This window comes from Phasianus colchicus, chromosome 21, assembly GCF_987193195.1.
Source record: "Phasianus colchicus chromosome 21, bPhaCol1.hap1.1, whole genome shotgun sequence".
Classification (NCBI taxonomy): Eukaryota; Metazoa; Chordata; class Aves; order Galliformes; family Phasianidae; genus Phasianus; species Phasianus colchicus.
The window spans coordinates 5,291,562-5,319,349 of record NC_143456.1 but is presented as its reverse complement, the minus strand read 5'-3'; the positions used below and the strand labels follow the sequence as shown (position 1 = coordinate 5,319,349).

Genomic DNA, 27,788 nt, shown 5'->3' with positions numbered 1-27,788 from the left:
AGAGGGGCTGTAAATCTGAGATACCAGAGATTATTGAGAACTTCAAAAAGGTTTTTGGCAGCTTTAAAAAACAGACCCAGTCAGAAAGTTACACTTTTTGTGGCTGATAGTTTAAAAATTCCCTACATTGTTCCACTACTTGTACTTTCTATTTCAAAAATCACAAAACCCACTGAGTTGTAAGGGACCTTTAAAGTCCATCTAGTCCAACTCCCTGCGATGCCCAGGGACACCCTCAGCTCCACCAGGTGCCCAGAGCCCCCCCTGCCTGGCCCTGAATGTCTCTGCTCTATCATATGTAAGTATATATAATAGTTATAACCTGAACTCAGTGGGTCTTTCTCTGAAAAAAGATAACTCAAGAAGTATTTCAACAGATATTGACCTGAAACCTAATTTAGAATTACAGTCATTCACTTTTCTGCCCTCAAAGAAGCATTTCTCTGCACAGCTCTGACAGCATGGGGTAAAAAGAGGGAAAGGGGAAACAGAGAGAGGTCATGTGTGTTGAAAAGTAAACAGGAGGGAAAAGAATGAAAAAAAAATGTACTGTGGGAACACAAGCTGTTCGTATCTCATTCCTTTGCATAGAATACAAGCATCAGAAGCATATAACATGGTCCCATCAAACACATGCACCTAACGCACTCTCTCTACACAAGCAATAAACCCAAGCATATTTTGAATGACAGATACAAGGCAAGCAGATATTTATCACTTGTCTAGAGATTTTACCATCAGGTAAGTGAGGAAAGCCTTACAAATCATCTGCCTCACAGCACAGAAATTTAGAAGCTCACACTCTTCAGGTTGTCTAGATTCAAAAACTGCTAGACTTGATTTCCATGCCTGCTTTCCTCAGAAAAGTTAGATGCTCAAAGTCACCTGACATTTGCATTAGGAAGCCAGAGCAAACAGACAAAGCTGGAGAACCGCTTCTTCGCTATGTGTGCTAACAAAGAAATGGACAAATACATCAGGTCGAAAGCCAGGGACTGTAGGAAGCACGTTCAGTGGGGCTGCAGCTCTTAACAGATCCAGAGAGAGCAGCTCTAATTGCTTCAGTGCAGATTGCAGCGCTGGCAGGAAACCTAACCATCCCTGTGTGTGGTGCAGCTGGCATTGGTTTAAGAACCTCCATGCCTGAGGGATTACTCCAGGGAAAGAGGAGGGGACAAGAGTAGAGGGAAATCTGGAAACTTGGCCTGCCATAGCCTCTAACAGCCTCACAAAGATGTGATGTGACCTACAGGGTCACTGCATGCATTGTTACCCTCTTACCAAATCAGCAGCTTCCAAGCTTGATTAGACTGCAGAGCTGGATAGCACAGATTTTGTATCAGAGAGCAGAGATGTCTTACAACTTTTTTAAAGATGCAGTCCAGCCACTGTTTGAAAGCACTTAATCTGTGTACCAGGGCTTGAGAAAAAGGTAGAGCTATGAATTAAAATTGCATTAGCAGTTTCTTTGGTGGTCTAAAGGAAAAGCAAGGAGAGGAGCAGGGATTTTTTTTTTTTTTTTTTTTTTTGCATTTATATGAAGTTATGCCCCCAAAGAATATCCAGTGTTTTAGCATGAAAACACAGATCTACTAAAAAGAAAAAAGAAAATCTGAGGACTGTATTACCCAACAAAGAGGGAATGGCATTAGTGAAAGACCTGGCACATTACTGCTGTTTCCAACACTCTCATAATCCTGTATGTCTTTGTGATATCTACATGAGAGCATGAACTGCTAGCTGTCTGATACAGCCTCTTGTATGCAGTTTCATATACATGGAATGTATGAAATTGGGAGCTTTCACTCCCAGCTGGCACTATTTCCAGGTGATTTCTTGTAAGCACTTAGAGAACTTCGACTCCGTTTTACCTAAACACTGAGTTATATTCCCCATATTGGTTTTGTACTTAAAGGGTAGCCTGAAATTAATCCATAGTCATACTGTTTTATTGCTTTTGCACTGTATTTCCTGTTTTAATGCTGGATCTTTTGATGGAAGGTAGCAATCATTTAAACATTAAGAACAGTCATCTTGGGGACATAGCTGTCAGATTTAAAGATCAGAAATTATACAGGCAGCTATAAAAGGGCAGGAAGTGAATAGATCAATATTATGAGGTCCAGTAACTCTTTGAAGTATTAAAATGAAACGGGAGAACTGTTTGCAAGAATAACTTGATGATTTAAGTTATGCAGCATCTCCAGAGGCAGGTTACAAAGGAACTAACAATCTCTGTACAGTGTCCTGAAAGAGTTAAGTACGTGTGTGTCAAAAAGGTTTTCATGCTGCAGCAAAGGCAAGTTGAAGGGGCCTGAAGTATGGTCCCATTCTGAAGGCTGGAAAACAGGAAGCCCAACCAATTTCAGTGCACTGAACAGCATTGGCAGTCACCTCACCTACAGGAGAATCGCTGTGGGAGCACTTATATAGGAGCAGATTTCTCTATATTACACAATCCCTTTAGAATGGACTGTCAGCACCCTCCAGAACATTATTTACATGCAGAAAGTGAGCAAACATTCACTGAATTAACCATCCATTTCTGCTACATAGAAGGTTAAGCACATTTATGAGCGAAGCCCTGAGAGCAGAGTAGTAGAACACTGCTTTGTAGCATCAATCCTAACAAAACTTGGCAACACCTGGAAGCATTGGGTCACAGACTCTTTGGGACTTACTCCAAAGCAGAGGAAGAAGGACTGTCCCATCATGTTAGCTAGGACAGGTGTTCCCCATAAGGATGTGGGTATTTGAAAGCAAGCAGGACGCAGCAACCCCGCCAGTATGAATATCTGCTCAGCATTCAGTAATTCATTGAGAGCTATACAGCTTACATGAAAACGCCACAAGTTGGAGCAAGGCTCAGCTATAAAAACTACACACAGGGCAGAATGCAGCTGGCTATCATATTCCACTCTGAATTTCAACCAGATGCACAAGTGTTACGTGTTGTGTGGGAAGAGTGATCCAAACCATGTCACCATCCATCCCATCTGACTCCAAGCACTCAATAAAGGTGAGTTTAACTCTTAATCTAAGATGACTGTGCGTTTCACTGGGATTTCAAACCTCAGAAAGCAGACCTAAGCACTTCAGACAGGCCCAAAAAGCAGTTACCTGGTTTAGTGAGTTTTCTAGGACAGAGATGTTTAATGTTCCAGCATGAATGTTTGGAACCTTGAATATTTTGGTACTTCTTTGAACACAGTAAAGCAATTCCCCCCCACTGTACCAGTCCAAACCAACAATGCAAATTTCTATTCCCACTGTAGGATAAGTTTAGCTAGAAACCCCTTCTTATCTACCTTGTTAGATAACTTTCTATCAGCAAAAGAAATAGTAAGATTATTTAATTCATGAACAGCTGATCATGGTTCACTGTCCCACCTCTATTACTTCTTAACCCTTTTCAAATAAGCCTTGTCCAGCTGAACAGCCCAATGCATTTGGGAGAGTGTGCTGGGAGGAGAAAATCACTCCAAGCAACACACTTGTAGCAGAACACTCGTCCTGGTCACCTCACCAGAGCTCAGGAGCCCTGAGGACAGCTGAGATTCAAATGGAAGCCTCTGATTTCAAAGTTTTCTCACTCTTGGTCTGATTCTCAGCGGTGCTAGCAGCCCATGCCATCTTTAAGCTAGAGTTAGCAATTCAAAGAGTCTCAAAGCAAGGATGTAATCCTTTCAAAGAACAAAAACCTTATTTTCCTATATTTTCTAGCAGCAAGAAGCTAGAACACTACATTATACAAAACAGTGCAAGGTGCAGAAGGTTCCCACAGCAGAGAACTAACCCACTTGTTCCATCCACATTTCAGACAGGAGGTTTTGGAGCAGGGTAACCAGCCCAGAGCCTGTACTTTCTGTGTAGCAAACACAGCAGCTGTACCTCAGCGACCAGCTTACAGTAATAACCACTCACACATTGCATAATGAAGTCCCATCCATAGCCCAGAAGTTGTTTAACCCTCAAAAGTGACTTATTCCAGGCTACCAGCCAAGTGAATGCTTAAGTAGAATATATGTAGCTATGATCTTCATAGGCTGGTATTCATCTTGTCTCAGAAATTGTTTAGGGCAGAGAGGTTAAGAAGAATAGAGTGCAGGTTTAAAAAAGATTTGTTTCTAAGAGACACTTCACTAGATTCATTCAATTTAGGGAAGAAACTAAGGTTAGGAGAATGCCTTTTAGAAACTGTTGTCTCATAGTAATTTAATACGTAGGTTTTCAAAAGAAGGCAGAAAGCTGTTAGGAAACGTTGCACTTCAGTTAGATAAGAAGATATCTCATTATTATGGATTAGAGCTAAACACCTTTAAACACCTTAAGAATAGCTGCCAGCCTCCTCACAAGGCAGACCCTGCATCCCTTCCATGTGAGACTCTACAGGCCAAGCTTCCCAGAGCTTTGAAAAATTCCTGGCGTACCACTGATTGGTTTAAAAATACTCCCTGAAAGTAAGGAGGAAGAGGCACTGATCCAGACAGGGTAATTAGACCTGGCTTAAAGAAAACCATCAGATAGGCATCACTCTTTCACACTGTTATCTAGCACCACATCTCATATTATGTGGGGAGGGATCTTCAGAAAGACACAAGAGAGTAAAGCCCTGAGCCTGAACCCAGCCCATACACCTCTCTCCAGACAGAGAACAAGAAGAACTGCTGCTTGGGGTTTTTATAACAGCACGAGGCCAGTTAATTGTGTTTCATCTGCAGCAGGTGGGTGTTTCTAACACTGTCAGCATCTGCTAAAATAGTTAATGTGACCTTGTACCTATCAGTAATGGTGTAACTACAAGCAGACCAGGTTTCTGCAATATAACAATGGGATGGAAAAGCTTTTTTTTTTTTTTAATTTCTTCTTGTTTCAGTATGCAGGTGTCATACGTGTTTATTTCACCAGATCCCAGGAATGGGATGATAATGAGAGGGGGAAAATGGGGGCCAGAAAGAATGAGAGGACAGATGGACATGCTATACCTGGACTCTACCGAGGGCCCTCAGCAGCCTGGAGAAAAAAGGGCCCACAGGAACCTCAAAGATGGAAGCAAAGCCCTCTGCCTGAGACAGCCCATGCAGCAGTGCAGGACCTGGTGGTTCTGGGACAGCAAAGTCAGAGTGTAATTTTAGGCTGCAGATACATGGCTGCTCTGTTCATCTTAAGCCATCTGCAGAACCCTTAAGATAGAAAAAGGAGTTGCATTCTATTGAAAGCAAATCTATAACAAAACCCAGGCAGGAATAAACCAGCATGCCCCCATATGCTCTAAGGATACATAGAAACAAAAAGCCTCAAATACAAAGATTTTGCATTTGTTGTTTTTTTTTTTTTATTATTTTTTAATCCTCTTCCCACTCCCTGGGGTTCTGAAAGCAAAGACAGCAGTACTGTGACAATCATCTACACTCCAGAGAGGAGAACAAGGCATACAACAACTGTTCAAGCAGGAACCCAAACTGCCAGGCTGCAGCACTGGCATCTCAGTGCAGGTCTTTGAAGCACAAGCAGCAGCAAATGTCCATCTTTGCTGAGCTGTTCTCTGCATAAACAGCTGCGTTAACAGCTCTGCAGTGGAAGTCATTATCTGGCCTGTTAGACTTCTATGCTTCTAAGTTTCCAAGATGAAGTTTTTTTTTTTTCCTAACATCCCATCTCCCTGATAAAAGTTAGTTTCAGTGTAGATCTGGCTGTAAGTATTGCAGTCTCCACATCACAAAGGCTTTCAAGAGATGTGGCATGATGACCAAAGGTGGCTTAAGGTTGAAGACTGTAGCTTTTGGAAGCCATTAAGTCACTAATTACACACACAGCCATTAGCACAGCAGCATGTAACACTGCACACTACTTTGGGGCAGACGCGGAAAGAAAGAACTTGGACTGGCACTGAAGGAAAGAAGTTCCCTGTACCATGGGAGAGCAGAACATTCCCCAAGGAGGGCTCTGCCTCTCCTGCTTGGCAGGTGCTCACCTGAGGCTGTGCTAATGGGAAAGGACAAGTGCTGGGCTCTCCAGAAGACTCCTTGCACCTGAACTTCCGTTTGCTTGCTAAAACATGGTCCAAGCTGTATGAAGCCTGAAGAATGCGAGTAGTTTGTACAGCTAAAGACACCTCGCAGCCTATTTGGGCAGTGTTGAATGGAGCAGCTGCCATTGGGACTCAGGTATCAGAGACAGCACTTGAATAGCAGCAGTTTGCAGGTCAGGCACACCTCCACGCACAATCCATACTGCATTCATTGAGCAGTTGCTTTTATTCAGCTCTTTTCTTTGAGTGTACAACAGCCGTGCAGACCAGATGTGACAGATGAGGTTTGAAAGAACGTGGGAAAGCATGCAGCAGCCTCAGGGCTACTGTGTATTAAAGCAGAGAATACAGACTACTTGAGACAAAGAAAAAAAAACACTCAAATTGCCTTGGCCCTGTCTGCTCTCTATCAGCACCCAACTCCTACTTAGTGTAATGAAGAAACAGAGAAGAGGAATTGGGAACTTAAAACCTGTAAGCTTTCCAGTTGCTGAGATAAAAGCTGCCCACCTTTAATTCGAGCCTTCCTTGTTTTCCAGAAGTAGGTGTCATCTTTCCAGCAGCACCAACACATGGCACAAGAGATCTGTGCTCGCTATGCTTGCATGTGTAATGATGCCAGGATAATTTGCAGCAGATGCACATTTGGGGAGAAATTATTTTCCTCAGAATCTATTTGTGTGGGAGGATGAAGTATGGATGTAATGAAGGTGCCGTGGGAGCTGAATGATTCTGCATCTCAAGTACAGGTGCATTTGGGTGTAACTTAAACATAGTTTGCAATCTCTCTAAATGGAGCATTTATAGCCAATTACACTTGTCATTCACCTTGCAAATACGTCTATCTAATTTAACAGCATACGCAGTACGCAGAAAAATAAAGGATATTATGTTAGCTGACAGCAGAATAGAGGTGTGGATATCAGCATCTGTATCTGCTGCACATTTGGCAGAGTTCTGAACCGAAATACAATAAATTCCAACAGCAGCCCCCAATGCCCTTCTCTCCCCGCATCAGAAGCCTCCTGTCAAATGTAATTTCCTCCAGGAAGAAATGAATCTAGCTGAGGCTTTCCAAAACCCGTCCAAGTGATTTGGACACTCACTTCTCATTAGCATTAACAGCAAATGGGCATCAGCATCTCCTAAATGCCTTTGGAAATCTCTGACACATTTTTCACGGCCGTTAAATGATTCTTTGGGCAACCCATACCGCAAATGACATATTTCACATTTGTTTGCCTTTATTCAAGTATTCCTAATGTCCCCGTACCAAACGTCAACATCTTCCCTCAAAAAGACAGCTGAGATATGGTAAGGAGGAGAGACAGACTTCTTCTGTGCTTGGATGAAAGGACAAAGTTCACATTCAACGCTGTCCCCACGGCAGAGGGCTGTATGTAGCAATTCAGGATTACACCACGTTCGTTGTCATCTTTGTGTCACAGCCCCAGGCAGGCATGTTGCTGCGATGGGAGCAGGACGCACAGCAGTTACGTGGCTGCTTGTGTCATATGCACTGAATTACACACACAGGCATGGAGCGTGCTAACATGGAAGGAAGGGAAAGGTGAACTTCTGACCACAGACCCGACAACAATTCGGGCAGAAGGGTACAGCTGTTGTCTGGAGATCCAGATCTTCAGCATTTCATCTTACACCATGATTAGTCCACTTGCTGTTCCAGGAAGCACACATCAACAGAAAAGGAGCAAACTCTATAGTAATACGTTACACTCTCTCCTCTCCCCACCCAGCAGAGCCAGAAAGAGCCTTCTGAGACTGCTCCACTCAGCTTCAAGCTGCACTGCAGTGCTGTGCAAGCCCTGGGGCGCCTGACTGCTCCATGGGAAATTGAATCCATATGAATATGACCATGAAAAGATATCAGAAGTCATTCAGACCAAAACTTTCCACACCTTCCTAAGCTAGAAAGCCCTGTAAGCACTGCTCAAAGCAGGAGCACTGGGAATCCGTCCAGCCTGAACTGCCATCTACCACCTGTTTGCCTTTCCCATTACAACTGCAGCAACTTCTCCTTTTGAAGCCCAAATCAAACAAGTCTTGGCAACAATGCACTAATAAGTGAGTAACACTGAGATTTTTAACTTTCTTACAAGTTTTTTTGATCTGCTACTTAACTGACATCACTTCTCCTCTTTTAAAATACATTTCATGTCCATGCCTGTTTTCTATAATCTTCTCCATTTCTTTTATCTCCTGTATTTCAATAAACACATCCAGATTCCCTATCTTCTTCAGCAGCCATACAGGGAGATGCATTTGTTCAATGCAGTTATTAAAATTCTAAACATCTTCCTCCCTTTATTTGATTTCAGTGAGATTCTGGACATTTTCTCAATACTAAAAAGATTGGAGTCATTGAAATGTAACTCTGTAAGTCCTGCACCAAGACTTTAATTTCAGTTCAAAACCCCATTCAAAACCAGAAGATCTGGACAAGGTGAACCCTTTGTCTTTATGAAGTACTTTCAACACTGGTTTAAAATGAAATAACTACAATTATTATTTTTTTTCTTAACACTGGGGAAAAAGACATAAAGCAAAGCTGAAACCATTACTTCAGTTCCACGTGCATTTTAGCTCCTGACAAGGCTTCTCATCACCACTTTGCTTACACAAGAATGGACTTTGACATTTAAATCTTGACTTTATTGGTATTATCTTCCCTGTATTAATTGAATATAGTAATAGCAGAGTTCTGCTTTCCTAGAGCCCTCCCTGCTGGTCTGTTGTTTATGACTCACAAAGAGAGCTTTACATGAAGAGGTTCATCTCAGCAATTCCACTATTAGTTACCCACGGACAGTGGCTCCCTGCTGATCTTTTGGGAAACAGCAGTAATTTACCTCCTACTTTTCTCTGGGCTTTCTGTGAAATCAGTTTCCTGTAGCTTTGTGGAAAGATGCTCACCAGATATGTAGCTCCATTCACAGGTGCTTAAAGGTACATCCTGGCCAAACAGGGAGCTGGAGGAATTTATTCAAATAAAAACATAAAACCCAAACTAATTTTAATTCCCCTCCTCACAAAAGCGCTTTGCAACTCAGAATATGTAGTAAAATTAAGAGCAGTGACCAATATCAGTATCACAGCAATTGAAACACCCACTCAGACCCACCAGCCACAAACAGCTCTGACAATGCAGCTTCAAATTTTCACCCCTTCTTTTGGTGCCACCGAAGATGAACACCCAAATAAACTCTTCAGGATGAAGAGCCCCCAGCTGCTTTGTTCAGGGGGCAGGAACTAAGAGTGTCCCTGCGTTGCTGCTGTTACTTCCAGGCCTTTTAAAAACATCCAAACAGCCGTTGTGTCAGCTTCCCGCTGAAGAAATTGAATTGAAAGCCAAACGCTTTGTCCCTGCAGCATTCTGCCACCTGCTTGTGCTTACTGCTCTTCATTACCAGACATCCATCTCCTGCCCCCAGAGGGGAGCCGCTCCTCCTGCTTCACTCACCTGTCCAGGAGGCACCAAAACCCCAGCAGATCAAGAAAAGCCGGCAGGCAATTCATCTCACCCTGCTCGAACCTCTGAAATGCCCTCTGCAGGCTGCTCTACTGATCACAGCCAGCCTATTTTAGATCATTGCTGACTTCTAGACACTAAAAGTTACACAAACGAATCCCACCATTGGGAGGTTGCTCAGCTGCCCAATTTAAACCAGATAAGGCACTGCAGCTCATGTCAGCCCAAGTTCATCTTTCTTCTCCATCTCTTTTATCAGGCTCAAAAACACAATAAAAAAAAAAGATAACACCAAAGGGGATGCCACGAACTGTGGCTCTGTGCTCCCTGCAAGCTCTCTCTGAAGAGTGCACCCACGTCTGCTCCTGGGTGTTACAATCATCTTCCCCTGCAAGAGGCCACAGTTATGCTAAATGTTGCACAAGCAGCAGCTGCCTCTGTAAAGTAAATAGTTTCTTAATGGTACATCTTTTCATGAAGTAACTGGCACAATCAAAAGCTTAACCACATTAAACTTCCATACCTTTAACCCTGGTCTGTCAAATGCGTGGTCCTGGAGCTGCTTCTCACACAGCATCCTGTTCAGCATTCCAGCACTGAAACACAGCACTGTACAGATGCCTTCCAGGTACAGCAGTTGTGAAGGACTTCTCCAGCACCCTGGCCCTGCTGCAAATCATCAAGGACTTAAAGCTGCGCTGGGTTAGCCTGGGGAGCTCAGTTCTTCTATTTCAGGATTCCCACCACTTTCGTACCACGAGGGACAGGCTGATTTCTCTTCTGAATGGTAAGCACTGTGCAAGAGCAAATTCCTGCAAATTAATGCAGACTCACTGCTTTACAGCCATATTTACTAACAAGAAATACTTATCTACTGGACATCATCCCAGTTTTTCAAAGTTTTATCCTCATCCACAGCTCCAAACAGCCCAGTTTGTGTAGCTGGAGATTGGTGTGCTGAGAAAACAAGGAAGATGGCTGTAGTTCACCTTGTGCTTGCTGGAGGCCTGCAGTGCAGCAGTAACAAGTCTGGCAATGTGAATTCTGCACCTTACGCCTCACAGACTGCCTCAGACACGCTGAGCAACAGCACAGCAGGTCAGTGACGGCCCAGAGTCCTGGGTGATGGCAGGAACCATGCTGTCGGTGTGCACGGTACCCACACCCCAAATCCCCTGCAGCATCCCAGCACCACCCAACAGATCCTTCGGCAGGGAAATGGAAAGCTGTTCCCACAGCCGGGCTCCAAGATCACTGAGAAGTTCTAGGAAGAACTGAGGTAACGCTGCAGGGCTGTGCAGATCTGTGACGGCTCCTGGAGGGCCGGCATTTGGGCCAGGCACAGAGCAGTGCCTCAGGCCCACAGGAACACAGGGCAGTGCTCTAAGGGCTGATCTTGCGAGGCCGAGTGATACAGCAGTGCCACAGGCCTGGGCAGGCAGAGCACAGTGCTCCTGGAAAGCATGTTCTAAAGTCCAAGTGACTGCCAGCACCTCAGGCCTGCACAAACACAGCTCGTGGAGGGCTGGTTTTGATACTGCAGCGCCTCAGAGCTCTGCCAACATGACACAGCACTCTTGGAGTGCCCAATTGGTGGAGTCAAGAATAGGGCATCCCTCAGACTTTCACGAACGTGGTGCAGCGTCCAAGGAAAGACGATTCTGGAGGCTGAGGACGAGGCACTGCCTCAGGCTCGGACGAACGCAGCGCTGAGCGCGGCCCGTGAGGCGGCCACGCGCCATCACCTCACGGCGCCAGGAGCGGGAAAGCGCGCGCGGGAACGCGAGGCGGCACAAAAGGCGGGAATCGGCACGAGGCGGCTGCACGCTCCGCTGTTGGGTGGGGCCCGACTTGGGGGGCGGGGTCTTCAGCGCCGGGATGGGGCGCTACGCCTACTGCGTCGCTCCGCGCACAGCGCATGCTCTTACGTCACTTCCAGGCTGCCGGAAGAGGGGGGCGGGCCGCCGTGCTGTGCGCATGCGTCCTGTTCTACGGTGGCCTGGAGGAGGCGGCGGGTGAGGCCCAAAGCGAGGGGCGGTGGGACCGGGGGCGATTGGGGACTTGTGGGTGAGGGGGCGAAGCGGCAGCGGCGGGGCCGGAAGGGTTGGGGGTGGTGGGAAGCGTGGAGCCGGCGGGCGGCGTAGAGGGGCCTGCGGACGACATCGGGGTGGCGGTGGAGGCTCTGTGTGGCCCAGCTGCAGGGTAGGCCTGTGGGGCGGCGCTGGCCCCGCTCAGCGTCTCCTCTCTCCCCTCTCTTCTCTCTCTTACAGCGGCCCGAGGCGGGCTGGATGCCCGCGGGCAGCGCGGCGCTCACTCGGGCTGCTCGGGCGCTCGGGCTCGGCTGTCCCAGGGCGCTGCTCTCCTGGCCGAGGCTCTGGTCGCGCTGCGCTGCCCTGCCCGGCTCCCGCTGCCGGCTGTCGGTGAGTGCGGCTGCCTGCTGTGTGCACGTGAAGCCGGGCGGCGTTGCTGTGCGTCTCCTCGTCCCTCTGCCTGTGCACACGTGGCTGTGCCGGGCCTGCACGGCGGCGGGGGACATGGCTGAACAGAGGTACTGCGTGGATTATGCCAAGCGTGGCACGGCCGGCTGCAAAAAGTGCAAGGAGAAGATCGTGAAGGGGATGGTGCGCATCGGGAAGATCGTTCCCAACCCTTTCACGGAGTCTGGCGGGGATATGAAGGAGTGGTACCACGTCAAGTGCATGTTTGAGAAGCTGGAGAAGGCCCGGGCAACCACCAAGAAAATTGAAGATATCACGGATTTGGAAGGGTGGGAAGAGCTGCAGGATGGGGAGAAAGAACTGATCACCAACCTCATCTCAGGTGAGATGCCAGGTGGGAGCTGGGCCACTGCTGCATGACTCCTTCTCTGGTCATGCCACCAATCGCTGCACAGCCACGTGTTTACCTTGCAGTGGCAGAATCATAGAATGGCTTGGGAGGGACCCTTTGGTTTCAACCCCCTGCTGTGTGGGCTGGTTGCTCCCACCAGCTCAGGCTGCCCAGAGCCCATCCAGCCTGGCCTTGGCCATGTCCAGGGATGGGGCACCCACAGCTCTCTGGGAGTACCAGGGCCTCACTGCTGTGACCAACAATCCTTGCTGACTTGTTAGCATGATTTAATGAGATGATGGATGAGATGTAAAGGGAAGAAGTGCGCACTTGTGGAATAGCGCTCCTTACTTTGTTTGTCATGATTGACTGGAGAAGGTGATTTAATCCATGCATAGATGCTTAAAGTTTAGATTAATGCCCCAAGGAAGCATAATTTATTTTCCATTTTCATCCTTTTTTGTGAACTTTGCTAAATTACGTGGTCTTTCGCCTTTTGCTGTATGAGAAATGTCCCTCCATCCCCAGTTTTAGAACTTGTTTGTTGCAGTATATCTTACGTACATGCAGGAGTGTTGGAAATTATATCTGGCTACTGGTTTGAACCTTTGACTTGCTGCTTTACAGAAGCTACATCCAAGGCTGCAAGTACACCGAAGAAAAAAGCAACAGTTCAGGCTAAGCTCACTGCTACTGGACAAATAAGCAGTCCCCAGAAAGATCCATTGGCTAACATCAATCCAAAGAAGTTCTCTGGCTTCACAGGTGAGTCTTAAAATGATTCTGGGAAATCCTTGTCTTCCAATACCAGCAAGTGTTTTTTTATTTGACTCAATTGAGTCTTTTTTTATTCTGTGGAAGATGGTTTGGTTTTAACTATTCTACTTAATCTGGTTTGGTGAAAATGTGTAGTTGTGCTGGAGAGTAACATACATGGTGAGGAGCTGGGCAGAAGGACTGGGAGTACAGAGAATATGAACCTGTGGGAAAGTAGGCTTAGCTCTGTTGCTGGCAGATTAAATTGTTCTACGATTGATTTCTTTGGTTAATGACCTTTCTCATTCCTTCTTGCTGAAAGGGAGGCTGCAAACATCAAGTGATTACTATGGGCTCTGAGAAATATTTCATAATACTTGGTAAGATAATCATCCTGTACAGCTTGCTCACACAATTACACTGTGCTGCTCAGGGCCTGGAACAGCTTCATCAGCTTTGAAGGTAGCCCTCCTTTGTGCAGGAAGTTGGTCTAGGCACTGCCAGAGCCCCCGTCCAACCTATTTGTTTCTCATTCTCTTATAGCTGAATAGTCAAATGCTCAACAGATGTGAATAAAAGCTAAGTGAGGTTTCTCTTCAGTTTTTTTTTTCTTCTCATTTTAGAAATGTTATTAGGAAAATGAGCTCCTGTGAAGGGAGAAGGCATGTGAAGCAGAAATAAAATAGAAGCATCTGCCAGCAGGCTTAACCATATTTGTCTGGTAGAGTTAAGGTAGAAAAATTCTGAACAGAACTTGTGGGGAAGAATATACATACATTTTTTTTAATTTAACTAAAACTTAGTCACAAATTTTGGGGTAGCACATCATTATTCAGTTCTAAAACTTTGTCTCCACAGTGGGTTTGTTCTTTTCAGATTACCTAATAGTGGTGTTCTCATCTTCAAAGTCTGCCTATACTGTACTTATTAAAAGAGCAACATGTTGTCTTTCATTCAGCCAAACCCAAGAATTCTGAAGAGGTGTCTGCAAACTCTTCCCACAACTCCAGCCTGTCTGCAAAGAATTGTGATCCGAAGCACAAAGACTGCTTGCTGCGAGAGTTCAGGAAGCTCTGTGCCATGGTTGCTGACAAGCCTAGTTACAATGTGAAAACACAGATCATCCAGGACTTCCTGAAGAAGGGAAGTGGAGGAGGTATGATTCCTGCTTCACATTATCTGCATGTGAAAGCCCTCTCAAAATTAAACTTCCATGTTGTTATGTCAAAAGCAAGGGAGAGTTAAAATCAGATTGCTCTTTAGTTCAGGCTGCGAGGAGTGATGATTTCTGAATTACGATGATAATGTCTGCAAAGTGAGCTGCTATCTAAAGAACAAATGCAGATAAGGATGTCTTGGGCCAGAACTGCCTTGGATGTTAGAGATGCCACCAAAATTAGCACCAGCATCAGAGTTGGAGAGAAATTGTGGATCCCCTGAAAAATGTCCTTTCACGTGAAGTAGAACAGTAAGGTGGAATGAAGAAGACACAGCTGTGCTGTTTGTTTCCCCAGTCATGCTAATGAGTACAAACAACCAGAGCCTGTAGATGAAAATAAATTGTGACAGTTTCTAATGGTGTGTGGTTTTTTTTTTTCCAGATGGTTTTCATGGTGATGTATACCTGACCATTAAGCTACTCTTACCAGGCATCATTAAAATTGTTTACAACTTGAATGATAAGCAGATTGTAAAGCTGTTCAGTAGAATTTTTAACTGCAGCCAAGAAGAAATGGTCCGGGACCTAGAACAGGTGAGTACAGGAAGCAGATCTCTTAATTTCTGCTGTTTAGTTTCTTGATATGGAAATTCTTGATATTTCCATCCCCCCATTATTTGAAAGGTTGTTAGCTTAACAGTTAAGGAGCTGGTAAATCGTTTGTTTGTTTGTTTTAGCAGTTTTCTTAGAGCTTTCTGCCATCTGGAACATTTAAAGAATAACATTTGATCAGAAAGCAAGATGTGAATTTGCCTGCAAAACTTCAGAAAACAAGACTAAAATACTTAGGCAAGCTGAGCTGCACCTGCTTTCTCTAAACCATTTTGTCTAATGTGTTCCTATTCAACTGATTTATGTCTTTTTTTTTTGTTAATATCATGTATTAAAAACTAAATTAATAGATCTGTCTCTATGAGCTTAAGTTGGCTTGTTAGTTAAGCTAGATTCGTATAATTGCCAGTGCTTATGCGTGCAGTTAATTCCTGTGCACACGTCTAATTTCATTGCAAGATGAAGAAAATGGGTGAATTCTTTCACCTCTGTTGCCTTGATATATACAGCCTTCTACCAACACCACTAGACAGAGATTCTTGGATTTACAAGTGGATTAATCTGGAGGAAATATGGAGTCTGTGATGCTGCAACAGTAAAAAAATGAAATTACAGCAGTTGGGTGATAGTGGTACTCTTGCATACACTTTTGCAAGTGAAAGGGCTGAAAAGATGTACTCTGTGTAATGGCAGCTTTGCTCTGATGTTTGGCTGCGGTTCCTTCATGCAATTGCAGCACTGTTCCTGTGCTTGCTGGAATCACGTTGAAGCTCTAGCAATAGCTTTCCCATTGGCTGGGCATAGCTCTGACCAACACCCTTGTTTTCTTCTTGGAGACAGGGAGACGTTTCTGAGACAATACGCCTCTTCTTTGAGCAGAGCAAATCTTGTCCTCCAGCAGCCAAAAGCCTCCTGACCATCCAAGAGGTAGATGAGTTTCTCATCCAGCTATCTAAGCTTACTAAGGAAGATGACCAGCAAAGTGTGCTGCAAGACATCACTCGCAGGTAAGGGATTAAACAGCCTCTGAAGGTTGACACTAAAATTAGAAGTGGTTATCCCCATTTCACAAGCTAGAACAGATGAGAAAGTAATCATAAGCTACAGAGACTGAACTTTATATCTGTAAGCTGTTGTCAATGGTTTGATTGGCCCATGTTCAGGTCAGGGAGAATCATCTTTGCCTGTTGAATCTGTGCTAAACAAATGGTTTATACAACTATCCTACTTAGCTTTTAAGTTGTTGCTCTAGGTAAGCTGGGTAAAGCCTTCAAGCCCTGCAGGCATGCTGAAGAGTCTTTGTGTGGCTTAGTTTGTGATAAAGACTCATTCTAGATGCCCTACTTAACTGAATTTTGGAGGGCATCTCTAGACAGAGGCAAAATTAATATCGGCATTCAAATATGAAGATGATCAAAAGCCTTTTGGATATTCTATTTTTGCTTCTGGGATATCACTAATAAAACATTCATTTGAGTTGAAACCCTGCAGAATGGGAAGACCTTTTTTGCAGAGGCCTTGACAAGTTTCCTTTTTTCAGCTGGAAAATAGTACAGATAAGTGTCTGCCATCTCTGAATCTTCTTTCACACTTCAGATGTACAGGCAACGACCTGAAATGCATCATCAGGCTAATTAAGCATGACTTGAAAATGAACGCTGGTGCAAAGCATGTGTAAGTATCACCTTTCATTACGAGATAAAGGCAGAAGTGAGCATTACCTTCACAAGCCACGAGCTACAGACCTGAGATTGATACATTTTCCCTCTGTTCTCAATTCCAATCAAGGTTGGATGCTTTGGATCCCAATGCTTACGAGGCATTCAAAGCATCACGCAACCTCCAGGATGTGGTGGAGCGAGTCCTGAGGAACCAGCAGGATGCTGAGAAGACGCCAGGTGTGAAGCGAACGCTCAGCGTGCAGGCATCTCTGATGACTCCAGTTCAGCCTATGCTGGTAATGTCGGCCTCCCTGCAGGGGAAACCTATAGCAGAGGAAGAAATGGAGTTCTCATATGTACTGTCAGAAACCTTCACCTTTAGGAATCAGTAGACAGATAAGTGATACAGATTTTTCATGTATAATGCCATTTTTTTAAAAGGTGTTTTCTACCATGGGCAGTATTTGGTGTACTGAGTATTTGCTGCTTCAGTGATGCTGCAGAAGCAAAAATCGTGGCTTTACTTTAATCCAGATGTTACTTTTTTATTGGTTTCTTTGCTGTCATCTCAGAAGCTGATCCTTTATCTGGAAAAAAAGCATAAGCTTTTTTTTTTTTTTTTTTGGACTAGAGATTCAAATAAATTTGTCTTTTGTTTGAACACATCAGAGTTCAATATTTTACTTTTGAGCTCAGCACACACCTACAAAAGGCACAATACTTACATCTCTAAGTAGGTGGAGGAGATAAAAACTGAACAGCCATAGTATTCTGAGAACACTCAAATGAAACCAAAACTTGGACTGGGTATCAGACTCTGGACAGCAGGATCTACGAGAGAATGGATGGTTCATGCGTGTAATTAAGTAAAAGTAGCTTTATTTAAAATTTGCATCATCTGAATTTCTTTTGCTCTTTTCTCTCCACCTTTCTAAGGCTGAAGCCTGCAAGTCAATAGAGTATGCCATGAAGAAGTGCCCCAATGGCATGTATGCAGAGATTAAATATGATGGTGAGAGAGTGCAGGTCCATAAAAACGGAGATCACTTCAGCTACTTCAGCCGGAGCCTCAAACCTGTCCTTCCTCACAAAGTGAGCACCTATAAATTGTTCTTTTACTCTATAAACATGAGTGAATGTCACAAGTTCCTATAGGCAGGGAGGATACCTTCTGTTGTATGTGCTTTTGTTTAATTTCTACATGTCTTTAAATCTGGAAAAGCAGCATTTAGTAGAACTGGAATCAGTTTGTTTTGGTGGCTTTTAAGACCTTGAAGCTACAGTTAACCTACCTGCTCTCAAGTGCACTTTGCTGCAGTTGGCTTGGCTTGATGCTGCTTGAGTGACTTTGTTATATTTGTTCAAGTCTTTTTTTCTATTTATAGATCATGCTAATGGTCTGTGCTGCAGTAGAAATATGCACACGCGTCTCTCAGACACCTCTGGAGAGAACAGCTGCACTGGAGTGAGTCCATCTCTTCAGTCAGACATCTTTCTGTGTTTTTTCCTTCAAGGTAGCCCACTTTAAGGACTTCATCCCCCAGGCTTTCCCTGGTGGGCACAGTATGATCCTGGATTCAGAAGTTCTTCTAATTGATAATAAGACTGGCAAGCCACTTCCTTTTGGATCTCTTGGTGTACATAAGGTAAAAAATATATATGTATATTTAAAAAAGAAATCCTTTGTGGTCAGAGGCTGTTACTCTGCTGACTTAAATACATCAGCATGTGCTCAGTTATCACAGAATAATTTAAGAGATCTGGTGCTTCCTCAAGAACTTGAAAAAAATCTAAGATTCTTGAGAAGGCTGCTATTAAAGAAAAGGTACCATTATAATATAGTAGATTTGATAATAACTTGATCACAAGCAGGATAATAAGAAAACTGCAGTTTAAGATACGTGTTCAAAAAAAAAAAAAAGCCTTGGAAGAACTTGCAGTTCTGTAATTGCTTATAGTTGCCTATAGAAATGTATAGCAGATCAGAAGGCCAGAATGATGCAGACATGGATGTAATCCATAAGAGTATTATGTAGACATTATGTCTAGATTAAATGATGGTAAGGTAGAGGACAGTAAAGGGCAAGTTAAATTGTACTTTAACTTAAAGGAACCGTTTATCTGAAGTGTCTGGAACACTTATTCCTGCTGCAGCAGTGATGGATTTCAAGTTACTCAAAGTCATTAGTATTCATTATTTCCCTGTCACTAAGAAATTAACATGCTTTGTTTTTCTAATTTGTGCTTTCACACATTCATTCTAGATGTAAATTCTAAGAATGTTTAAGACTTACAGAAAAAGCATCTTTTTTTTTATGGTGATGTATTTTTAAGACTCCCTGCTGCTGCTTGCTGCAAAATTTCTTTTAAATGATCTCAATTGTTTTGCAGAAAGCTGCTTTCCAAGATGCCAACGTTTGCTTGTTTGTGTTTGACTGCATCTATTTCAACGACATCAGCCTGATGGACAGGTATGTGTGGCACAGTGTGAGAGCAGCTTGCCAGATTTCTGAGCGTGGACTTACTGGATTGCAGTACCTCTGCAGAGGGAGCAGTTCACTTTGGCTGCTAGGTTTGGCCATTTACTCTTGCAAAATCAAGAGAGCATAGGGGAATCTTTGATGTGCTAAAAACATTGCTATGGTGCTCCATCCTGCTCTACAGCTCCAGAATATCAGAGTAACTGCATTTCAGCTGAGCTCAGTGGGTTTCAGTACTCCGCTCATCTCATGTCTCTGAAGCTGAATATTCTTATCATAGATTTGTTTTACAGCTTCTTCCTGGAGGAGCATTAAAAGAATTTATTATCTGCTCTGAAACATTTAACTAGTTAAATATATTTTCTGAAAGTTCACTTGCCTGCTGCTTCCTGTTGAGATTGGTTTATATCCTTGGTATTTTATACTCTGTCCTAGGCCTCTGCGTGAGCGTCGTAAATTTCTACATGACAACATGGTTGAAATCCCCAACCGGATCCTGTTCTCAGAGATGAAGCACGTCACAGTGAGTTGACCACATCTGCTGTTTGATTTTAATGCTGCACTGTAGGCACTTCTGTGGTCCTTTACTATGTGGCCCTCTGTATAATTAAGGCTAATTAAGCCTGCTTGCAGTCTCCAGGCTGGCAACTCCAAGTGCGTCACAGCTCTTTATTTTTGTACCACAGTTACGTTTTGAGTGCTAAAAACTGCATTTAGACACCAATAGGCCAATTTTCCCCTTGATTCTTAGGCACAAGCCTTATGTCCTGTCATTTTCCCCCACTACTGCTGATATCTGGAGCACCTTGGTTCTGGTGAAGAATGCTCAGACATTTGGAGCAAATAAAGCATTCTGGGAAGAAAACAGCGTAGGTCCCAGGGCAGTTGGACAGAGAAGTAAACACATACTGCTGGCTGAGATGATCTCATCTTGTGCATATGGTACATGCTCAGGACACAAAATCAGTGTGACTCCCTCCTATCTGAGGAGGCTTTTGTTCTTGTTTGGTTTTGTTATGTTTTTCAATGGCCAGCTGCTCTCTTCTAAGCTTCTGAGACATTCCCAGCATAGTTACTGATGCTCAGCAAAGAAAAAACAGGTGTGGAACTTTCTTTGGAAAACTGTCCTATGAAATAAATTACTTGTTCATCTCTGCAGTTACCTTAGTTTTAGTGTACCACTGCTCCATGTGGAAAGCATGAACACTACAGCCACTTAACAGTCTTGAGCTTACCACAATGCCTTTCCTTTTCAGAAAGCTTCAGATCTGGCAGATATGATCACCCGGGTCATCCGTGAGGGACTGGAAGGACTGGTGTTGAAAGATATAAAGGTAAGTTTGTAGTCTCATCTTTACTGGTGGATGCTGAGATTTAGGGAGAAAAACAAACCTCTCTACTTAATGCTGAACTACTTAATCTGAGTTTGAATTCTGTCCTGTTGTGCTTTGAGAGGTTTCTAACAGTGCCTGGAAGGGATGTACAGTAGCTTTACCTGAATCTCAGTTACTGTCACTTTTCTCCTGGATTTTGGTATTGTTTGTTCTTCTCTTGCCTGTTTTCTGCCATTTGGACATAGCTTCACTTCTCTGATCCTTATGATGGTGCAAAGGCACATCGAGTCAATTTATGTGCACCTGCAGTGTGACACAGTCCACTAGCAGATCACTGAGCTGGTAATCAGAACTGCATTTTAATCACTAGCTCTGCTGCTAGTCCCTTATGTGATTCTTCATTCTGCTTTGTGCTGTCACCTCTTGGAGGTCTGTGGGTGGAATATACTTGGCTGATATAGATTCTTGTAGATTCTGACATCCAATCCAGGTTACTTCCTATACATCTGAGCACTGCAGGGCTCTGGTACTCATAAAGCAAGGGCTGTTTGAGGAGATAGCTGCCTACAAATCTATCTCCTTTCTGACTGGTTCTTGCTTTGTTTTGCACAGGGTAATTATGAACCAGGAAAGCGGCACTGGCTGAAAGTGAAAAAGGATTACCTAAATGAGGGTGCAATGGCTGACACAGCAGATTTGGTGGTGCTGGGAGCTTTCTATGGGAAAGGCAGTAAAGGTAAGTCTCTGGTGTTAGCCTAAGTCAGATTGGTTGGTTCAGGAAAATCCCAAGCTTTCTCCTCTTCCAGGTTTTCTGTAGCATTTGTTTTCTTTGCTGCAGTGAGAGTGGCTCTCACAGTGACTGTCTGCTGCAGCCCATCACATCCCAGGCCACTGCAGGTTGCCTGGCTTTGCTATGGCACAGCTGGTGCAGGAAAGCATTAGGACTTGGATTGGCCTTTCATGCAGCAACAAGGTTCAGCTTTGAGTATGAACTGATGCAGAGAAACCATCTCAAACTTGTGGTCTTAGAACTCTCACAGATAAGGGATTCAGGTTAATTACATTAATTTTCTTGAAATGCTGTAGGCTGTCCTGTAGAAGATACGAACTGCTGTGCTCTCCCCTCTCCCAGGTGGGATGATGTCCATCTTCCTCATGGGCTGCTATGACCCCAAGAGCGAGAAGTGGTGCACTGTGACCAAGTGTGCTGGTGGCCATGATGATGCCACCTTGGCCCGTTTGCAAACAGAGCTGGATATGGTGAAGATCAGCAAGGTGAGATGGGCTATGGCAGGGAGGCAGAGGAATGCTCAGCATAGGACTTGGTAAAAGCTTCTTCCTGCTGAGCTGTGTGTTGGTTAAATACAGAATTCAAGTGCTCTGCTAGGAAGAACAGTGGCTCAATTAGAGTTAAATCAGGTAAATTCTCTATAAACCTATCTGTGAGAACTGAGGGGTAGGGGTGGTCATCTCCTAACGATGAGACACTGCTTGAGATTTGTACTCAAAACACTGAGCAGGAAGCCGGGCACCACCTGGTTCCTGCTGAGACAGTTTTATTGGGAGCAGAACTTTTTTTTCTTGGCATGTTGCAATTGGTGAAGACAGTCACTAGATGGGGCTGTAGGTGAGAAATGCATGTCGGGATGTGCTCTTGTTGCTAGATAGCCTGAAATGCTGAACTTCGTGGGACATAAATGGTATTTTTCAAGACCTAGCATATAAACAGCTGAACTTTAATATTTACTTGAGATCCTGAAGGCCATTGGCATCCAGGTTATAGAATCTTAAAAAAGTGTGATTTCATATGAATTATAATTGGAGGAACATAGTGGTGTTATGTATGGCATGACAACAGGTAACAGCTGTGTTGCAGGTAATCTTTTGTGATTCTCTAGAGGAGAAATCAGTGCACTGCAGGTTACAGCAAGTTTAATCCATACCAAGGCAATTAAATACATATTTGCCAATTTACTACTACATTATCTTTCAGCAGCCTCCTTTGTAGGATTAGATTCATGCATGATCAAAGTGTTATCTTGTTTTTGTGCTCTTAATAGGATCCTAGTAAAATTCCAAGCTGGCTGAAAATAAATAAAATCTACTACCCAGACTTCATTGTCCCAGATCCAAAGGTAAGTGCTGTCATTAAATGTTTTCAGCCCTGATACATCAACCTATTTCTTATATAATTGTACAGATTATCCCTGTTACAAAACTAGTTTTCATGCTTGAGAGAGGAATTTAAGCATGAGTTTTTATCTCTGAATCTTGCAGGTGCATTTGAGACTAAGAGCTTCATGAGGCAATCACACCTGCAGTGCCTCTAGGAAACGTTTTTATGTTAAATCCCTCCCAGAAGTGAACTTACTTAAAAGAAGCAGTTAGAGCACAGTTAAGTCAGTTGAAACACAGTTGTAACCCAGAAGTTGCTATTGTTGTTATGCTAAATTTACCAGTATGCTTTGTGCCATTTATGTGTGATAGGATAAAAAGAAATTGGGAATATGTATTAATGAAAGATCTCTTGATTCACTGGAATAAAAAAATAAATAGAAGCTTTCCTAATTAAGGTAATTAGGAGGTATACTTGAAACTCTTTTGTGCTGTGATGGGAGCAAGATGTTGTTGTAGAAGTAAAGGAACACAGATGCATTAAGGTTAGTTCATGAGAGGACACAACAATGTGACATGGCTTCCTTCCTCACTGCTGTGTTTAGAAAGCTCCAGTGTGGGAGATTACAGGGGCTGAGTTCTCCAAAGCTGAAGCCCACACTGCAGATGGGATCTCCATTCGCTTCCCTCGCTGCACTCGCATTCGAGATGACAAAGACTGGAAGACAGCCACCAACCTCCCGCAGCTGAAGGTGAGTTAACATGGCTTGCTTCTCTGCAGCATGCTTGCAAATAACTTCTGACAGCAGCCTATATTTAAAAAGACAAATTCTGATAGGATAAGCACTGAGGACACTTGCTGACTAGCACCTCCAGTGGCACGTTTTGTATTCCATTTATCCTAGGCTCAGGCTGTTTCCTGGACTATTTTGATGTCAATCCTAATTTTTTCATGGGTCTCCTTTTTTTCTCTTGAGTCTCACGAGCTGTTGTTGTGTGCTTCCGGGAAAGTTTGCTGGCAGATAGTTCTATCAGCTCTTGTAACTGCCTTCGTGGTGAGCAATTTCCTTCCTGAAAGATCTGACCTTAATTCTCTTAAGTGTTTATGGTCATTTGGTTTCCCATTAATTGCTGAGATTGCGTGAGGCATCTGGGAAGTGACTAAGGGTAGCCTGGCCTGGTTCCATGGCACAGGGGCCAAATGGCAGCCTGCCCAGCTCCCAGGGCTGCACCACCCTATGCGGCTTCTATGCCTCCTTTAGTGATAGAAACCAGTTGGCCTGTTGCCACCCCAACCAGTAAGTCAGCTGTTGATGTGCTCTGTTCTCAGTCTAGTCATTGTCATTTGGGCTGTCTTCGCACTGCCTACAGGGATACTGACAGCAGATGTAAGTGCTTGTTATGCCATCGAAGAAAGGAGTGATTCAGTCCCTCTGCTGTCCAGCAATCTTTCTGGCTCGCTGTGAAGGTAGGGGAGAGAGAGGTAAAATACTCTCATGCAGAATGTTGGGTGTTGGCCGTTTTTCAGACCAGAGATCCAGATGCTGAGGAGTTAGTCTGATTTGCTCACTGGTAGATGATGTTAATGTGTGGCTTCCCTTAATGTCAAGCAGCTGGGTAGAAAGCAGAGCTTGAATATAGCTGACAGAAAAATGGTGACAAAAAGGTGCAGGAAGAAAAAATGTATGAGCAAACACTTCATGGGGTGGGGATAGAAAATGAGAGGAGCACATGCATTACTGCTCATGGCTCTTACCAGGTTTCAATGTGGCTAAAGGGAATGCTTTGTTTCTGCTTGGACAGGAGCTGTACCAACTCTCCAAAGAAAAGGCTGAGTTCAGTGTTGTTGCTGGGGAGGAGGAGGAGTCCACAGCTGGCAGCAGTGGAGAGAACGAGGGAAATTCCAGGTCTTCCACACCACACAAGATTACTAAAACTCCCCCTAACAAGTCCCCTGCTAAAGCCAAGAAACCAGAAGGTAAGACCCCTCACCAGGGAGGAGAACCTCATGATGTGTTCTTTGCCTTCTGAGCATTGCTTTTATAAACATGTTATGGTTAGTGGGCAAAGCTGGTTTTCAACCCTTGGTTTGGTGTCTCAATTATGATGTAACTTCTCTGGGACTTGCAGTTCCTTTTTGTCTTTAATCATGGTTCTTAACAGAATGTGTAAGGCTGGTCTGAGCAGCAAACCTGCTGCTCCTGTTCCTGCAGCTACATGCCCTTCAGTTAGATATTTTTGTCATGAACCACTATTTAATATTATTTGGCTTAAGTTCATGCATATAGGATAAGGTACCTGGAAGAGATTCCCAGGTAGTAGACTGCAAAGCCATGCACTGCAGAATAACTTGTAGCAAACTTCTGAGCAATCCCAGAAAGGTGGTGTGGTGACAGCAAGGAGGAAAGCTGAGCTATGTAGTCAGCTGGAGAGAAAGGCAGGAACATGCCCTGGGCCATTAGTGGTAGAAAGCATCTTACCAGTTATGTTCTAATACACAGATTTTCCAGAACAGGTTGGGAAAGCCTTTTACCTCTTCTTATCCTCACTTTTCTCTGCCTGCTTTCAATATACAGCTGGTATGTAGACAAGAGCAGAGTGAGACTTTTGTTTTTAGGCACCAAAGCAGTCACTGAATCCCCTCAGAAGCCAGAGGAGAAACGAGGAGAGAAGCGAAAAGCATCTGAGATGGAAGACAATGGAAAGAAGGTATGGACAGTTAAGCAGCAACTACTCAGGAGCGAAGAAAAAGTGGAGGCATAATGTCCACTTCTACCTTGCACATGGGAAGCCTTCAAAACATTTCCACAGCAGCATCCTAAATTAAAAGGAAATCTAAGGGCAGAAATAGTGATGATGAGGCTTCTGTAGAGAAAGCAGACTTCTGCAGCATTTTATACAGCAGCAGAGTTGACATTACTAGGTTTGTCATGCTAAAGGCTCTCTATTCAGCAGCCAACAATGTCCTGCTCTTCAGAGGCAATGCATTGTGATTGCTGAGTGGCTGCATGTAGAAGAGATGAGAGCTGTAAAGGAATTGTACGCTTTACTGCACAATGAACTAGAAAGGACAAGTGGATTAAAAATTGCTGAGCTATAATTTACTGATAAGACTGGAGTAGCTGTTTGCTACTTGATGTAAACAGCAAGTCCACTCCCAAGCAATTATAGTCTCTCACTTCAACTAGGAAGCATCAGCTTGTAAAGGCAAAGGCATTAAGACCATGTTCACCTGACCACATCAGCACTAAAGGCAGCACTTGGCAGCACTTGCAAGGGCTACTGCTGGAGTAATAATTCCCTCAGCTGGGGGCACTGCTCTGTTTTAGCTTCTGCTGTTCAGGGAAGCTGTATCAGTGTTATTCTTTAGTGTGATGTAATGCAGCCTAATGTGCAATTCTAGGGTATTTTACACATAGGGCAATTTTTACTTTTTTTAACCAACCTTTGCTTCTCTTCCACACTATACAGCTGCTGCTGGACATATTCACTGGTGTGAAGCTCTACTTGTCACCCTCTGTGAAGGACTTCAACAAAATCCGACGCTACTTCATAGCATATGATGGTGATCTTGTGTCAGAGTATGACACAGCCTCAGCAACACATGTTATTGGGGACATGGATGAGAATCCTGGTGCTAAGCGGGTGTCTCCCAAATGGATCTGGGAATGCATCCGGAAACGGAGACTGGTGGCCCCATGCTAGCAGGCAGGGCAGCTGACTGCTCTTAACACTGCTACACTTCAGGAACTCCCTGAGGGGAACAGCTGAGAAGTAGGTAGGTGGAAGAAAAGGGTGAGACTTCTTTGCGGGGATCTGGATAGAGATATCTTGCCCAAGTCCAGCAGAGGTAGCTACAACTATCCATAGCAGCTATATGGAATGAATTAAATAGCTCTCAGAAGGAGGTCACTGCTGTCTCTGTCTTTCTGCCCATAGTGTAGACCAACACTTATCTAGGTGCTGGTTTCATCTCAATGGGTTTTTAAAAGTTTGGGTATTTTTATAAATAAATAAAAAATGGAAGCAGTTTCTCCTTTGCTGTCAGGACTTTTTTTCCAAAGCTTATTTTCTGTCTGGACAGACAAACAGACCACCACATCTGGAACTATAGGCTGTAGAGTCAGGATAATGTTGCTGCAGGCTACAGTCTACACCACTGGTATGTGCTTGGGATGGTTTGAGTTCTGTTTTTTTCTGTTTCTTTACAGACCTTTGAATGTTAACTAGCAGCAGTTTGCACTTACGTAGGTTTCACATTAAGAGTAGGCACCAAATAAGTTTCCATTACAGTGGTTACTGCAGCATTATCCCATCCATCCTCTTAAAGTGTGCTTTCCCTCTTCACAAAGGGAAGATGCTGCTAGGAAGTTAGTTTTCTTCTTTTTCTTTTGACAAGACCTTGTACCTCACCTTGTGATATTGTGATACGTAAGCACCTGATATCCCGAACTTTTTCTGGTTAAGTAGCTGTAGGCTCCCTGCTTTGTCCTGGTCTGCTGGCAACAGAGTCAGAAAACAAGGTTAACTAAATCACATTTCAACTTTATTATAAAATTATAAACCAAACTTCTGTACCAAAACTAGTAAGTTTAACTGTCATAGTACCGAGAAGATTTAATAGAGAATAACATGCCATTTCAAGTAGAATATTAACTTTAAAATATTTTAACTATGTACAGTGTACATAAAGCACATAAATATTTCCATTTACTTTATTAGTTCAGATCACTATATTCCTTTGGATTAAACAATTCTTTCAGATTTTGATCTAACACAAGCAAAACAGCAGTCAGAAAAAGGTGCTTTTCCCTTCAGAAAGCACATTTCAGACTTCAGCTGGGTACCTCTTCTCATTCATAGAATTTCTGCCATTGATTTGCAGCTTGATATATTTGCCATAGAAAATAAATCTACCCTGTGAAAGCAGATCTGCCCCCAGGGGAATTTTCTTGTTAAATACCCCCAGTCCTGAGTTATTGAAAAATGACATGAATTCTCACAGTGAATTTACTAATGAGACTGTTCAAAGCTTTGTGCATTCTCTGTATCTCTTAAAGATTTCCCTGTGAATCTCCTGAAGAGTAAATAGTCAATGCTTACCTGCACTTTTTTTTTAAAACATGATGCATTGAATTGCATCAGTTCTCATGCTGGAAGCTGTTAAACCTCAAGCCAAGTATTAGAAAACTCAGCATTTTTAGTTGAATAAGCCTCAACAGCTGTCCTGTTTTTAAATCAGGAAGTTCAGAGGCTACCTCAGCAGTATAGAGGTTGTTAGCTGTGGCATGATGGATGCCTTCATCTTAAATCCATAATCC

At 43.7% G+C, this 27,788-nt stretch overlaps 1 protein-coding gene across 1 annotated transcript; it reads left to right on the top strand.

Moving 5' to 3' along the window:
* Positions 1-11,615: 11,615 nt before the first annotated feature.
* LIG3 (DNA ligase 3) lies at positions 11,616-26,499 on the top strand. The gene is made up of 19 exons (XM_031591789.2): positions 11,616-12,341; positions 12,978-13,115; positions 14,065-14,262; positions 14,708-14,859; positions 15,718-15,884; positions 16,474-16,551; positions 16,666-16,834; positions 17,475-17,630; positions 18,053-18,184; positions 18,930-19,009; positions 19,454-19,541; positions 20,275-20,352; positions 20,965-21,088; positions 21,485-21,627; positions 22,413-22,487; positions 23,073-23,219; positions 24,271-24,445; positions 25,085-25,176; positions 25,939-26,499. The coding sequence occupies exons 1-19, from the start codon at positions 11,810-11,812 to the stop codon at positions 26,170-26,172; spliced, it is 2,958 nt and encodes a 985-aa protein (XP_031447649.2). The 5' UTR covers positions 11,616-11,809; the 3' UTR covers positions 26,173-26,499.
* Positions 26,500-27,788: the final 1,289 nt, after the last annotated feature.

Bases quoted from the DNA above. Each gene is read 5' to 3' on its own strand.
- LIG3 (XM_031591789.2), top strand. From the start codon at position 11,810: ATGCCCGCGGGCAGCGCGGCGCTCACTCGGGCTGCTCGGGCGCTCGGG. The intron at 18,185-18,929 runs GTAAAAAATATA...ATTGTTTTGCAG, and splicing joins GATCTCTTGGTGTACATAAG to AAAGCTGCTTTCCAAGATGC. The intron at 21,628-22,412 runs GTGAGATGGGCT...TGCTCTTAATAG, and splicing joins ATATGGTGAAGATCAGCAAG to GATCCTAGTAAAATTCCAAG.